The sequence below is a fragment of the Leuciscus leuciscus genome, assembly GCF_965113295.1.
Source record: "Leuciscus leuciscus genome assembly, chromosome: 20".
In the NCBI taxonomy this organism is placed as follows: domain Eukaryota; kingdom Metazoa; phylum Chordata; class Actinopteri; order Cypriniformes; family Leuciscidae; genus Leuciscus; species Leuciscus leuciscus.
In genome coordinates this window covers 11,892,165-11,908,794 of record NC_138744.1, presented here as the reverse complement: position 1 = coordinate 11,908,794, position 16,630 = coordinate 11,892,165, and the positions used below count along the sequence as shown (strand labels likewise).

Here is a 16,630-nt window from a genome sequence, read left to right as displayed (position 1 = left end):
ATCACAAAAAAGAAAAAATTAACACGACAAGCTCCATAAATATAGAAAAATTGTTTATTGCATGTTCTCACCAAAAGCATGTTGATCAAAGAATCAGTGTTAAATTAACACTGCGCAGTGTTTATATGAGTCTACACTCAGAGTGTTATAAGTAACACTGAAGCAGTGTTAAAGTTAATGAGATAATTAAGTGATTAATTGAGTGATGATTGTGCATTATTGAAGACACCTGATGTTAACAAGCAGAATCATTGAAGGAGAAAATTGTAAAAATCAAGTTACCATTATGGTGATTAGTGTTTGCTTTAGTTGGGCTCTTGACCCTTACATCTTTAAAGGGATAGTTCACTTTGAAATTAAATTTCGGTATGTTTTAGCTTACCTCAAGGGCATCCAAGATGTAGGTGTCTTTTTTTCCGCAGTAGTTTCAATTTTGATATTTTTAGGTCAAACCTTTCTTGTCTGTCAGTCATATAATGCAGGTATATGGTCATTATCTCAAAGAGCATGCACAGAGTCCAAATTAAAACAATTCCCCATCGTCCAAATTAAACAATTCCCCATCGTAAGTACACATTGATGGCCTAAGACACGAAACGAGCGGTTTGTGTGAGAAAACGAACAGTATTTATATCGTTTTTACCTCTTGAACACAGCCACGTCCAAGTGATCTGAGAGCGCGGGCGCATCCTGCCGTGTGACGTGTGCGCAGACTGGTGCATAGATATATACACTAGATGTCGCATTGGCTACTGCAGTTCATTGGAAACCGTAGCCAAGGCGACAACTAGTGTATATATCTATACCCGCCCGCGCTCTCAGATCGCTTGGACGTGGCTGTGTTCAAGAGGTAAAAACGATATAAATACTGTTCGTTTTCTCACACAAACCGCTCGTTTCGTGTCTTAGGCCATCAATGTGTACTTACGATGGGGAATTGTTTAATTTGGACGATGGGGAATTGTTTTAATTTGGACTCTGTGCATGCTCTTTGAGACAGTGACCACAGACCTGCATTATATGACTGACAGACAAGAACGGTTTGACCTAAAAATATCAAAATTGAAACTACTGCGGAAAAAAAGACACCTACATCTTGGATGCCCTTGAGGTAAGCTAAAACATACCAAAATTTAATTTCAAAGTGAACTATCCCTTTAACTTTAGATTTTGTCTGGCTATTGTAACTGAGTTATAACAGTCAGATGAACAAAGAGAAAATGTGATCTGATGGTGTTGGTTGTGTTTCAACATAATCATTGTTTGACCTGAATCACTGAACTCACTGAGAGTGCAATTGCTGAGTTAGGTTTACTTTATTGATTATAGCAGCACTGTCCTTGTACATCATAACAATTTTAGCCTTTTCAATGAAATCCAAATGATCAAAACAGTTAAAAAAATATTTTATGTAGGCACAGACAGACATCAAGAATTAGCATATGAATCTCAGCAATGGTGACAAACAGATCAACTCATGCTGAACATAAGCTCATTATTTATTAATGCAGCAATGCATGATGGGAGCCATAAATGAGTTTTGAGTGGTGGCACCCAGAATGCACAGCAACATGCTTTATAATTGTCACTATTGTTGAGATTCACAGGCTGTAAGAACAACTTTTAAGAAATCATTTGGATTACATTGTAAAAGTTACAAAATATGATGCTGTACAAGGACAGTGCTGCTATAATTAAGTAAACCTAACTCAGAAATTGAGCTCTATATGAGTTCAGTGATTCAGATCAAATGCTTGTGAAATAATGATTGTTAAAACATTACCAATACAATCAGATCACCTTTTCTATTTGTTCATCTGGCTGTTATAACTCAGGTACAGCAGCCAAACAAAAACTAAAGTTCATAATTTAAGGGTCAAGAGCCCAACTAAAACAAACACTGCGATTAACATGCAATTTTCTCCTGATTGCTTGTTAACATCAGGTATCTTCAATAGAGAGAGAGAGAGAGAGAATATATCAGTCAGTTATACTAATAGTTATTTTGTTATAACAAGTGTGATAAATATTTGTTAAAAATACTTTAATATTGTATAGGTTAATTATTATATAACAATATAGACTGAGTGGCATAAAGATATAATACAATATAATATAATATAATATAAAACGGTTAGTTCCAGTCCTAGTTCCAAATAGTTCCAATCCGTTTGAATGTTCGCTGCGATATCTTCTCCCGTGCCCTGACATAATAGTCATTTGGCACTTGCGTCTTGCTTCTCCACACAACTTTCAGTCCTTTCAAACTCCGCTTTGTGTCGTGCCAAACAACGGCCTTCAGCCGTGACTTATTCACGATACAGCACAGCCTCTCGTACCTTATTGCTTACATATAATATAATATAATATAATATAATATAATATAATATAATATAATATAATATAATATAATATAATATAATACAATATAATATAATATAATATAATATAATATAATATAATATAATATAATATAATATAATATAATTTAATATAATATAATATAATATAATATAATATAATAATCAATTAATAATATTGTTAGCTTCCACAGCTTTTACTATAAAAAAAAAAAAAAAAAAAAAAAAAACTTACTCCTACTTATGAGTAAGTGAGCAAGAATTTCTTCTTCTTTTTTTTTTTTTTTCTTAAGTATTATCATTAATACTTATTGTTCTGGAGGCATCAGTGACCTAGACAGTTGTGGTTTCATTCTTTGGCACTGCTTTCCAAATGCACCTGAAAACATTCAAAATAGCAGAAATTAGAATATAATATACAGTGGATCTAAAAAAATATACACACCCCTGTTAAAACAGCTAGTTTTTGTGATAACAAAGATAAATCAGTTATTTTAGAATGCAACCAAAAAGATCTTACAAGAACTGCTGAGATTTATATGGAATTAATTCATGGAAAAGAGAGGAGTATACTATTCACACATGAGTTTGATGATTAGTTCATTCTGAACACCACCACATACCCAATTATAAAAGGATGTGCACACTTATGCTGTAGGTTAAAAAAAAAAAAAAAAATCTGTGGTTTTCATGGCATTGCATAGGGAATATTTTTACATTAAAGGTTCAAAAGTTCTGATATGATTTATCTTTTATTGTGACAATTATTGTTACAGTCTGGTCTGTCTAAGATCTTTTTAATTCTCTGCAGTAATATTATAAAACCATTTTTTACCTTAAAGCTTACCTTTTATTTCTTTGGAGACAGATGACAGTGATGATGATGATGATGATGATGATGAAGAAGGTGATGATGATGCCGACAATGGTATACATAATGCCATGATCTCTGACTGTTACTTGAGTGGTGTAACTGGCTAGAAAAGATATTTAAACTAGGATTTAGACTAAACTTTAAACTTACAGCTCTACGCATGCAGAAGCAGGTAAAAACAAAACAAAAAAAAAACATTTATTTATTTATAGCAACAAAAACAACAGTGTAAATTAAATTTTAGCTGGTGAGACAAACATTCTTTAATAGTAAAATGATTTAAATATTATACTAAAATACTGCAATTCTTTAATTGTAATAGTGTGAAAATTATTTCACATTATAACTACTAGAATTGGCCAAAACAATATGAGATTGGTATTGCTATTGACATTTTTAAATCTCTGCTTTCCTGTTACCTGTGGAAACAAGCCTAATATGCTGTATACTGAAAGGTATACAAACAGAAGCACAGTCCTCTCCTATTAAAAAACAATGCTTAAACAATGCTACTTTGTATCAAACAAAAGATTAAAACTCTTATAAGTATTGAATTAGTCTGCATACAGTATAATGAAATGATTATGCAAGACAAATTGAAGTAGCATTAAAAATATCTCTGCACGAGTAACTTACATAATCAAGTCTGATTCAGACTGTATTTCCTGAAAGACTAATGTTACAACACCACAAAACCTTTCCCAAAAATATTGTTCTCTAAATAGCACATACAACTGTTGTAATGTATCAAGAGCCTCAAACTACTCATAAATCCATTACATGCAACATAAAAATTAATTTATTTAAAAAAATAATTTATTTGATCTTACCAAGAGTAGTTCTTGGCACATCCAAAGGATCACAGGGATCTGGCATGCAAAACAGAGATTTGTATTGTTTACTCAGACAATGAATCGAATACATCAGTAAACATAAAAGCCTTTACCGGCCAGGGCAAACTTCTTATCAGACCGTATGCATTCATTTACCAACATTCTTCAATATTGCTGCTGGCACACTTTTTTATTTTTCATTAATTTTTTTATTAATGAGGGGCATGTTTGTGCCTGTTGGGAGATTCCCAAACGTTCCCCTAAAGTAAGCAATGACAGTGTATATGGTTGTTCAGTGTATTTCTTACAGCACCATAACAGAGCTCAAATAAATATTTTGTATAACATATATTTAATACATAAGTTAAAAAAAACAATGCATTTATAATTTAGTACATATATTTAACAATATGTACAATTATTGCGATATGCTCTTCTCTAGGTTTTCTAGCAAGATGACGCATTGTTCATAAGCTGTTTTTTGTCTAGGGTTGAAGAACTAATTGGATATGAGAGGTGATTTGAATATTGTAATAAAATAGACATAATTTGAAAGCCTAGACTTTGCTTTATCAAAAATATAAAAGTGCGTGATGGTGTGTCACACGTGTTTTAAAACATTGTTTGAATGTTGATTGTTGAATATGATCTTAAATCATAGAATAAAAAACATTATAACCCTTATATTAAGGTATTTGGGCCCAACTTACCATGACATTCTGCACTGTAAGCCTGCTGTAGAACCAAAAGAAAGAGGAACACAGAAAGAAGAAGAGAAACACAATCTCTGAAGACAAAACAACATTCATATTTAATTCAAAATATCATAAGGCTAGGCATGTTTACCCCAGTGTGTGGACAGTCCTTTCGGTATGTGACCTGCTTGACCTGTTCACCAATGTTTCCTTTGAGAATCAACTTCTGGGATTCATGATATACTACCTTCGTCTTATCCACATTTCCATGTTCATCAACCACAACAAATTCCTAAAAAAAAACACACACACACACACACACACACACACACACACACACACACACACACACACACACACACACAAGCAATGCTTAATTGTCTGTGCTTCCTTCTATTATTTCCAAATCTAACGCCACTTCACAATGTTTTTGATTGTCTTTTGAAACTTGCAGAAGTGTTTGTATGTTCTCTGTATCCTCCAGACTTTGTGTTTTATCATGACTGTGTTAAACAAATGTTATATAGGCTTACACACATGAGAACCACTTATCTATATGCGAAATTCCCTGAATATTAGTGCAGATTCCCTTTTGTTAAGACAAAATGATAAATCTTGACCGTAAACAAATGCGTCGAGTCGCTCTGCTAAAGTGAAGTGACATCAAAGAACCATGCAAAGTCTGAACGTACCAGAGAAATGGTACAGCCCAATGGGGAGGGAGGGTTTGAAAAACGTATTTCATTAGATTTTTTTCCTGAATTATTGGTATGTGATGGTATAACTGCATTTAAATAGCTACAATTTTGGATAGGCTAACATTATATTTTATTACTTTTTTTTTTTCAATACCCCCCCAAACTATTAATTTCATCCCTTTTGGGAGGGTCCAAGTCTCATCCAGGGGGGTCGGACCCCCCCAATACCCCCCGTAATTCGAACTATGGATTTACTCACCCTCCTGTTGTTCTAAATCTGTATCACTTTCAGTTTTACCAAGCCTATGTGAAAATTAGACCACAATTACACATCCTTTATAAACTGGGAGCTCGCGAATTATTTTTAAACGTTGAAGAAATTTGGTTTCACTTGCATGTGCTTGCAAGGAAAATAGCTTAGTTTCATTTTTATATTCTGTTTTCAGAGGGGTTCTCTACTTTTAACAAAGGTCATCTTTTGGACTTCTTGTTCCTACTTGAGTGCACAGCTATTGTCGTGTCTATTTCAAACTAATATACAGACTATTAGGCCTACAAACTAAAAATCACTTAAAGGGTTTAGTTCACCCCCCCAAAAAAAAGATAATTCTGTGATAATTTAGCCTCATATGTCGTTCCGAACCCGTAAGACTTTCGTTCATCTTCGAAACACAAATGAACATCTCTTTAATGGAATCTGAGAGATTTGTTTCTACTGACCTACGCAACTACCACTTTAATCCTTCGAAACATAAAGAGATCGTAAAACTAATTCATATGAACTGAGCGTTTTATTCCAAATTTTCTGAAGAGAAGTGATTGCTTTATATGATCTTGAGCTTCTGTTCATGTTAACTGATCCATTTTTTTTTATGTGAATAAAAGCATAAAAATAATGTTTATCATATAAAGCGATCAAGTCTCTTCAGAAAATATGGACTAAACCGTTAGTTTTACGATCTCTTTTTTTTTTCAGCGTCAAAGTGATCGCTATATGTGTAGCCTAGCTGTTAACAGAGGGACAGAAAGCTCATATTTTATCAAAAAGATCTTCATTTGTGTTTTGAAAATGAACAAAAGTTATACGGGTTTGGAACGACATGAAAGTGAGTAAACTCTGTTTTTGTTTAGTTTTTTGTTGTTGTTGTTGTTTTTTGGCCTTTAATGCATGCCACAATGCCTGGTAGCAATTGTTTATTAGGCTATGACTTTTTGAAAATATAGGCTAATAGGCTATGAAAATATTGAGATAGTGATCAGTAGGCTACTCACCATTGCTGACCATGTTGGTGTGCAGAAGTTTCCAGGTGGCTCGCTAAGATTATAGGAAACCGAGTGGTTTCTCAAAATCTCAAAACAGCACTTCAAGCTTGAACCATATCCCTTCATTGAGCAATTCAGGATAATGGAAATAAAGCCTGTTCATGGAGAAAAGGAAAACTGATAATGTCCTTAATGACCCTCAATGTTACTAAAACAATTTTAAAAATGAGAACAGAATTATCATATAAGATTGTTTTTAAAATGTGCATTAATAAAGGCTATTTTCATATTTCTGTGATAAAACTCATAATACCTTTAGATTTAGAGAAACATTTGACTGATTAGTTTTTCTATATGTGACAAACATATGATTCATCTATTTAAAAGATTAATTTTAGGCTATTTATAGCTATAGGCTATTTAGAAAAGGCCTTTAGAAAAAAAACTTTATCCTAGGCAACGGATGTAAGCAAATATTCACAATTAGGGAAGGAAATGGGTTTTATTTCCAGGAATCACACATAGGCTGTAAAGAGATGCACTCTAAATTCGCTTCTGCCAAAGAGTTAAATGATTTATATATATATATATATATATATATATATATATATATATATATATATATATATATATATATGTTTATATATTTTGATATTATCTACCCTGACGAAAATTAACCTGCATGGTTTTACTTTACTTATATATAAAAATAAAATAAAATAAAAAACACAAATGAACCATGGTTTTGCTATTAGCCATAGTTTAGCTATGGTATCTGTAGTAAAACTTGTGGTTATACAAATGATAATCAATCCGCAAAAAAAATAAATAATCAAAAATCATGGTTAATGAAGAAAAAAAGTGTTGCTTACCATGGCTCTCGTGCGGATAGCCTGCCCTAAACAATGTTCTATACTATTATTTATTATAGATACAAAAAGAGTAATTTTATATGATTCTATTTCCGAAAGAAAATAGGCTAAAGGACGCAGTCATGACCTCCAGATGCAAGAAGACCTCACCCTCATAACCATAACAGACCTCGTGTTCCCATTTCGAAACCATTTATGTGATTAGTGCACCATTTAAGTCACTTTGATTGAGATAAATGTATAACTGAAATGTAATAACTAATTGGAAAGCAAATTCTTAGACAAAATGGCATTAGTAGCCTCAAAAATCACTTTCACTTTTGGAAAGATTTTGAAGATGAAAAATAAAGACGTGTTACTGCACGCAAATTAACGTAAATGAATTTGATTAAGTTTATTCTAACAAAATATAGAATCTTAAGGTACTTCTACTTACAGAGTTTCACAAAATCCATTGAGTTCGTTTGGGATTGACGTAGACAATTTAATGATTTATTAAGTTCCGAACACGAGTCAACTGTCGTTTGACAGGGATAACAAACGCTGCTTACTACTTTCAGTGGAGTGGGCGTGCCAAAGGTATGCCAATCGTGATCACAAACTCACGACTCACGCCACCTTTAAAAAAATGTATGCCTTTGTTATTCAGTATGTAGTGGAAGGGTGATGCGCTACATGAAAAAAAATTCTTAGCCTACTCCCACTTGCAGATACCCTCACTGTTTGCTTCTCTCCTACTTCACTGTGCTCACATGTTGGGGGAAGATGCCCCCCTTTAAGAACAATGTGGATTTACTTTTTAATTGTAAAATATAGCCTATATGTTTAGTATGGGCAAGATGGTGATGCATCAGCCATTGTGCTATTATAGGAAATAAATGAAAAAATCTGCTAATTTAGCTGTTATAGCACAAAATGTCAAATATTAAAAAAACATGAATGTGTCCACTAACAAATAGACACAAAAAAACTTGATATTTAACATAGCCTAATACAATGTCAAGATCATATTTTCCAGAGACACAATAGATCAATCAAGCTCAAAATTGTTTTGACTTACCAAATCTCACTAATGTTGATATTCAGATTAAATAACACAATTAAAAATAGCGTAGCCATTATCATCAAAATTGCTGACATGAGATTCTGTGCCATATGGTCAGGAGAAAAAAAAACGAATAGCCTACGATATGTTGTCTGAAACGTAAATAAGTCAGCTGCTTTAGGCTACCGATTAATAACAGCTACATGCCAGCCGGCATTTCACCGTTGATGGGACCAAGGTTGAATCAACGTTGAATTATGTTTCGATTTAGCGAAACGAATCAACGTTGGTATCGTGACGTTGTTTCACCGTTGATGCCGTGACGTTGTTTCACCGTCTCTTCTTTCAATATGGGTGAATAAAGGTTGTATGTCGACGTTGAACCAATTGTACATTCAATTACAACCTAGTTTGCAGTTGGAACATTTTTGTGATTAACTGTAAATACTGTACACTAAAAATTGTTAACTGTCAAATGACTGGCAGCAATGGCTTAATTAAACACATTAAATAAAGAGTTAACACGTGCTCAAGATTGTAAAACAAGTTTTATTTTGGAAAACAACAACAACAACAAAAAGAGTCTAAAAAATACTTTCTAAAACAGATGAAAAACATTTAAAACTTTAAATTGCAGCGTTATCGAAGTAATGTTAAAAACCCGTACAAGTAGAAATCTAAATGGAATAAAGTTTTATTAGAAAGACAAAAAAATGTACAGGGTGCTCAGGGAGTTCAATAAAAAGTGTTTAAATGTGCTTTTTGGGGTCGGGAATTCAAATAGATGTAGGAAAGAGAAGATCGAAGGCACTCTTCTTCAAAATTATTTAAAAAGCCTTTATTTAACTGGCTATATCATGGTAGAAAATTTTAAAGACATGGAGGGGAAAAGCAACCCACGCGTAGCGGCACAAACAGCCTTCTTCAGGGTTCTGAAGAAGGCTGTTTGTGCGGCAGTGCCGCTACGCGTGGAACCCTGAAGAAAGGCTGTTTGTGCCACTACGCGTGGGTTGCTTTTTTTTCTTTCAAAAAAGGGTCTTTTCCCTTTTACACGAATCCCCTTTCAGTGCGCCACCTCAGCGGAAGAAAGACAAAAGGACAAAAAAAGTTACTCAGACTTTCTATCAGTAAATGTCTTACCTTGAAGATGAAAATCATACTTAATAATACTAACGTTATATATTAATCCCAGTGTAGGTTTTCGAAACAGCGGGTAAAATTGACTAATGAAAAAAAAAAACCTTACTGTAACTTAGTAGGTGGATTTGTGTCTCTGACGGGTGTTCTCCCCCGATAAAAATCTTATTCCAATGCTTGATCTAAAAAAATGTAAACAAATATCTTTTCATATATCTTAATGAAATATCTTATATATCTTAAACATACTTCTAACGAATAAATTACGCTTTTATCACTTTACTCATTCCCATGATTTTTTACTCATGCGTTTGAGTTTTAAACTTACTTAACGTAAACACAATAACACACAGCAACGTCAGATGGTAGGCCTACTACATTGAAATACCTGCTAATATCGCTAGCGCGCTACGCTAATGGTGAAGCAGTACAAAAACACACACACACACACACACACACACACACACACACACACACACACACACACACACACACAGAGGTAGTTAACGGTCACTTATTTATCTTATGAGGTTAACGTTACTATGACCGTTACCCGTGTCCTTAAACGTTATTAAAAGGACGGACTTTTTTTTTTCTTACCACCTGATCTCACTAGTATTTTTACAGACCACGACCCCTTCCTCTGTTCACATTCCAGCTTTTATTCTTCATTGACATATCAACTCAAATTAGCTCAAAATAAGAATTTAACAGGCAGATATAAAATAATCCAGGTCTGACCGAGTAATCAATGCAAGCAGCAGCTGCTCACACACCGACCGACAGTAACGGACGTATTTTCAAACTTAAAATAGGCGATTAGGCGCGCACATTGTCATTGGACAGTTTCCTGAAAGACAGACAGATTAACCAATCATGCTCAAAGTAAAACGGTGACACAACCAATAACAATAGTTTCAGCGAGTTAACATAGCGAAATGTGCACAGTTTTATTTGAAGTCTGTATTATTTAATTAATTGGTCAAATGACATGGCAGTGTATGAATACAAATATAATAATGCATGGTAAACTATAGGCAAGCAGACAAAATTGTAAATCCACACAAAATCACATAAGGCAAAAAGTTTCTGCTGCACTGCTCTCTTGAGGGTGAAACTATTATTGTTAAAAATGATAATAATAATTATATTTTAACATATAAGTCACATTAAAGAGCTGTTATGATCAACATATCATTAAATGCTAATTAATGATCATAATAATACTTTAAAAGGCAAATATTTCTGTTGTATGTTGTTGAAAACATTACGTTGTTTCAACGAACAGATCTTGTAAAAATTTCAACGTTGATTTAGAAGTGTTTTTGTTAACCTTTTTCAACCATTTAGCATTAAACGTTATATCAAAGTTGTTTCAACGTTGAAACTACAACTGATATTATTTCAAACATATTTCAACGTTGAAGGTCGGTCATGTGCCGGCTGGGCACATAAGTTTCAGACAGTGGCTGTGCCATGATTTTGGCTAAATTTACATAAATTATAACTTTATAAATGAAAACTCTAAGAGTGAAAGTTTGAAGTGACAGAATGTTTTGCTGAGCAATATGATACCACATGCCATTATAAATGAGGCATTTATATAGCGCTTTCATGTACTTACTGAACACCCGGAGCGCTTTACAATCATATCATGGAATCTTTCCACTACCAGTGTGCAGCATCGGCTTGGATGATATGCAACGGCAGCCACAGTATAATGGCGCCAGTACGCTCACCAGCTATAGGTGGAGAGAGGAGAGAGAGAGAGTGATAGAGACAATTCAGTGGATGAGGATTATTAGGAGGCCATGATTGGCAAGGGCCAATGGGTGGAATGTGGCCAGGACACCGGGGTTACACCGCTAGTCTTTACGAGAAGTGCTATGGGATTTTTAATGACCACAGAGCACTAGTGCAGACAGAAAAGCGTCTCTGGGTGTGCATGAGAAAAACTGTGTGCGCCACATTTATAATCAGATTAAAATGCAAAAAAAAAAAAAAAAAAAAAAACCCTGCCCTGGCGTATCAAGTCAAGTCAAGTCAAGTCAAGTTTATTTGTATAGCGCTTTTCACAATACAGATTCAAAGCAGCTTCACAGTATTAAATTAAAATAATACAACAAAGTTTGTTTCAAGAGGAATTTATTGATTGATAAAATTAAATATCCCCAAAATATCCCCAACTGAGCAAGCCAAAGGCAACATCACTAACTTTACAGAATAGATTGGGCTGATGTGTAAAACTATATACCCAGGCTCGCCACATAACCATAATACTAGGTCTATATAAAATATAACTCAGGGCTCATGTGCTTATCATTTTCATTCTCATTTTCATTTGCTTATCCTTCGAACAAGTAAATCGGTCATTCACTTGTCCAAGTAAAAAAAATTGCTTGTCCAGAATTTTTTACATTTATTTTATTTTATTTATTTATTTATTCTGAAGCAATATTCTCATCAGTGTTCAGTCAACTTTTACACATTTAAATCTGCATATTTATGATATTTTAACCTTTATAAAGAGCATTTTTCCCTAATCGTTTATTATGCTTCATCTTTTATTTTAAATTCTTAAATATATGGCTTTTACCAATCAAATTAATTAATTTAAACTGAAAAATTACAACTGCATTAAATAATGTTATGAGATTGTTTTAAATATTTTTTGAATATACAAATATTAAATATTGGAAAGAATGATAGCCTACTTTTAAACACGGAACTAAAGCCGTGTGCAGTATGACACAATATTGACTGTTTTTGCAGGCCCCTAGGGGGCGGCAGGTGACCGTCTTAATGAGTGAGTTATTGAGTCATTTATTCAAATGAATCGTTCAGGAATGCGGTCTTGTGTGCCGGAGATGCGCTGTGGTTCTTCTGTGATCTTTGTTTGGAACTATTTTCGCTGCACAAATAGAACAAAAACAGTTAATATTGTGTCTAAAATGTAAGTGACTTGATATTAATTACTTGTTTATTGAACTGTCATATGAAATCAGTGTCACATTTTCAATCGTGATGGTATTCAGCACTCGTGGTCGTGTGATGTTGCTTAATTGTATCATATCATTTGTTATAAATATAAAAAAAAAACTCCACATGAATTTTTTAACCGCTGTATGTTCGTTAAGTTTCTTTGTGTGAAAGTTCATTTGTTTCCATTCCTCTTCCGCGCGAGCCTCAACAGCACAACAACAGTTTGCGGATTGGTTGGCAGTCCGAATGTCGGAAGATATTTTTTTAACGATTATTATAATTTAAAAATTAAATTAAAATTTAAATGTACAAATATTGTAAGTAGCAAGTAACAATAGTCCAAGTTTAAAAAAACATTTATATTTAGACTTCTATTATTACTCTATGGCATAGGCGTAGCCACGGGTGTGCCATAGCATAGGCAGCTGGCACACCCGTGGCTACGCCTATGCCACAGAGAGTCAAGGACCTCGGTTTTGTCTCATCCCGAAGCACGGTACTTCCCCATCACTACTGGGGGGCGTTAGGACCCACACAGACCACATGGTGAGAAGCGCCCCCTGCTGGCCTCACTAACATGTCTTCCAGCAGTAACCCATAGACAGTAAAAGAAACCTGGTTTTCTCAGGAGGTCTCCCATCCAGGTTCTAACCAGGCTCAGCCCTGCTTAGCTTCAGTGGGCAACCAGTGTTGGGCTACAGGGTGATATGGCTGCTGGCAAATAATGGTCATATCAAGTTACATAAATATTTATACAGTAAAGTAATATAATCAATGGGAGTGAGCAGGTTTTGTCTAATTTCTAGTCTCTCAAAGTCATTACACTTTAAATGCTTAAGGCATTTAAATCCCACAGACGTGGTCAAAAAAGGAATTGAAATTAAATTAACCCAAAAAATGATTAATTTCAATAGGGAGTGAGAGTATAGGCCTATGTAGGAGTATGAATATACATAGTATGGAAATGTGAGTGTTTTTATGCAGCATTCTAGTCTTAGTGGTTATTGAATATGTAATTACTGCTATTACTAGAAAGTTGTTTTATGTTCTTTGTTGGAATTTTGGCATACTGCATTCTTTTCAGTGTTAAAATCCCCAGATGCTGCTCTCAATCTTCGGGAAGCACTGTGTGGTCGTTTCAGTTTATGAACAACTCAAACAAGCTCTTAGAGTAGGCTACGCCTAAATGAAATATAATTTACGACGAGATCTAAATAAAACATAATGGAAAAATTGTTGTTGACCCTGTTATGTGAAGGTGTATGTGAGATTATTGTATTTTAGGACCTCAAGTATTAAATCACTTCCTGTGTTCATTGTCATAAGTAAGAAATGTTTATTTCATTCTGTTTGAAAAATAGGCTACATGTGGTTAATTTGTTGCGTCACAGAGTGAAGGGTGCGACCCAGTAATTGGCAATGCATCATGTAGTTCATGGCTTAAACATACCTGGTTGAAACCTGAAACTGTGAGTTGTGACTTTGTGGTATTATAGTTGCCTGCATATTAGAGAGATGGGACAATCATGTACTAACTGAATCAAAGGCAGGCAAAGAAGAGCCGTAAACGGTAATCCAAGGCAGGGTCAAAACACAGGCAGAAGATACAATGATAGAATAACCCTCAGAAATGCAGCCGGGACAAACAAGCTGGCTCTTGACGTGAGTCTCAGAGCACGTCTTCTGTCATCAGGGTCTTCCTCGAGGTCGTGGGGCCGGTCTCTCCGGGTGGGTCCTATGAAATTCCACAATGAGTTTGGGGTTGAGGATGTCATCCGCATTGACCCAGGACCTCTCCTCCAGGCCGTACCCCTCTCAGTTTACTAGATATTGGATCTAGCGTCCCAGACGTCTGGAATCTAGCAAATCTCGCACTTGAAATGCCTCCTCGCCATCCACGATCATGGGTGGGGGGCCTGAGTCACCGCCTTCCTCCTCCACCCTCGGGCCACCGGCAGGTTTCAGCAGAAAGACATGGAAAGTAGGAGAAATGCGATAAGTGGCAGGTAATTCAAGGCGGTATGACACAGTATTGTGAAAATTTGAAAGGGCCCACATACCTGGGATTGAGTTTCTTGCACGGTAATCGAAGGCGGAGGTCTCGGGTTAAAAGCTACACCCACTGTCCAGGAGTGCAGTTGGGACTGGGGCGGCGATGGTGAACAGCTTGCTCTTTACCCCCGTTTATGGCATGTTGTAGGTGGACATGCACTTGGTTCCAAACAGCCTCACTTCGTTGAAACCAATTGTTCACAGCAGATACTTCGGACGGCTCACCGCACCATGGGAAAAGCGGAGGTTGGAACCCCAGAACTCTCTGAAAAGGTGTTAATTTTGTGGAGGGTTTGAGAATTGACTTCTGTGCATATTCTGCCCAGGGAAGAAAGCGGCTCCAGTCGGATTGGTTCTGCTGACAGTACATTCTGAGGAATTTGGTGAGTTCTTGGTTTAGTAGTTCCGTTTGGCCATTAGATTGGGGGTGGTGACCTGAAGTGAGACTTATATTGACATTGAATAATCGAAAGAAAGCTGTCCAAACCCTTGATGTGAACTGGGGACTCCTTTCGGAGACAATGTCTTCAGGAAGACCATAATAGCGGAATACAAAGTGGAAGAGGTGTTCTGCGGTTTTGAAGGCTGATGGGAGCTTAGACAGTGGTATTAGTTAACATGCCTTGGAGAAACGATCAATGACAGTTAATATGGTAGTGTTACCCTGAGAGAATGGTAGATCGGTGACGAAATCAATGGCGATGTGGGACCATGGTCATTGTGGGATGGGTAGGGGTTGTAGTAGTCCTGCTACACATGGTAAGAATATGGAACATGTTTTTTAAAAATCATGTGTTAGGCAAACTGTAATGATAAAAACACAGAAATAAGCAGTCCTTGCCAGAAAAGGATTCATCATGGCCCAGGATCCCATTGTCAAAGGTCTAGGTTTTGAATCCTGATCTTAAAACAAATAATATTTCTGCATTAGAAGCCCAACATTTTAACAAAAATACATACATTTATAAATAATAAATAATAACATAAATACATTTCTTAAAGGAATAGTTCACTTAAAAATTAAAAGACAGTTGATGGACCCCATTGACTTCCATATAGGAAAAATAACTGTCTGGCTACCAACATTCTTCAAAATATCTTCTTTTGTGTTCAGCAGAAGAAAGAAATTCATACAGGTTTGGAACAACTTGAGGATGAGTAAATTATGACAGAATTTTCATTGTTAAGTGAACTATTCTTTTAATGCTTGTTTTCTCAATTGAATAACATTTGATTGTCCTTAGTCAAATTATGGTCCTTGACATTAGTCAAATCATGCTGTCCCACTTTTAAAACAACATTTTCTAAAGTGTGACGACAAAGATTGCTTCAAATAGAAGATTTTAACAATATTATTGCAACATTTGTACAAATACATCACAAATATAATTTGATAACATTAGAACATTGTTTTATTTATAACAGATTTATATCCTTATAATTTTGGCTAAATCCCATGTGACTGACCTTTGAATGGACTTCACAATACGTGCTTCCTGTTTGATAATTTTCATGGCTGCATTTCTGACATCATTTTCAGAAAGTCATGTGATTTAATTTACTTGACATCCCTGCTTGTATACAACATCATGTTCACTTTAATGTTGTTTAAGAAGAGTTAAATGCACTGAAGCTTAGGTGTCCCACATTAGACAGTGTCTCACATTACACTAATCCACCCTAGTCTGAGTGAATCATTCTGAGGAGAGATTATGAAACAGAGAGATGATTGTTGTAAACCTGTCCCATTGTATGCTTGCAGTAAACACCTTAAAAAAGGCTGTGGTGTGACCAGTGATCCACATGAGAAAAAGACTAA

At 35.1% G+C, this 16,630-nt stretch overlaps 1 protein-coding gene across 3 annotated transcripts; it reads right to left on the bottom strand.

Moving 5' to 3' along the window:
- Positions 1-36: 36 nt before the first annotated feature.
- Positions 37-10,767, bottom strand: LOC309483757 (uncharacterized protein). 3 transcript variants are annotated; one of them, XM_082149722.1, is made up of 8 exons: positions 10,378-10,767; positions 8,844-9,959; positions 6,733-6,878; positions 4,914-5,054; positions 4,778-4,802; positions 4,065-4,103; positions 3,208-3,337; positions 37-2,739 (listed from the first exon to the last, which is right to left on the bottom strand). In XM_082149722.1, exons 3-8 carry the CDS (start codon positions 6,847-6,849, stop codon positions 2,694-2,696), a joined length of 498 nt encoding a protein of 165 aa, XP_082005848.1. In that variant the 5' UTR covers positions 6,850-6,878; positions 8,844-9,959; positions 10,378-10,767; the 3' UTR covers positions 37-2,693. The 3 variants fall into 3 exon arrangements, with proteins under 3 accessions (XP_082005848.1, XP_082005847.1, XP_082005846.1); XM_082149721.1 differs by lacking the exon at positions 10,378-10,767 and having other exon boundaries at positions 8,844-10,223; XM_082149720.1 differs by lacking the exons at positions 8,844-9,959; positions 10,378-10,767 and adding an exon at positions 8,032-8,471.
- Positions 10,768-16,630: the final 5,863 nt, after the last annotated feature.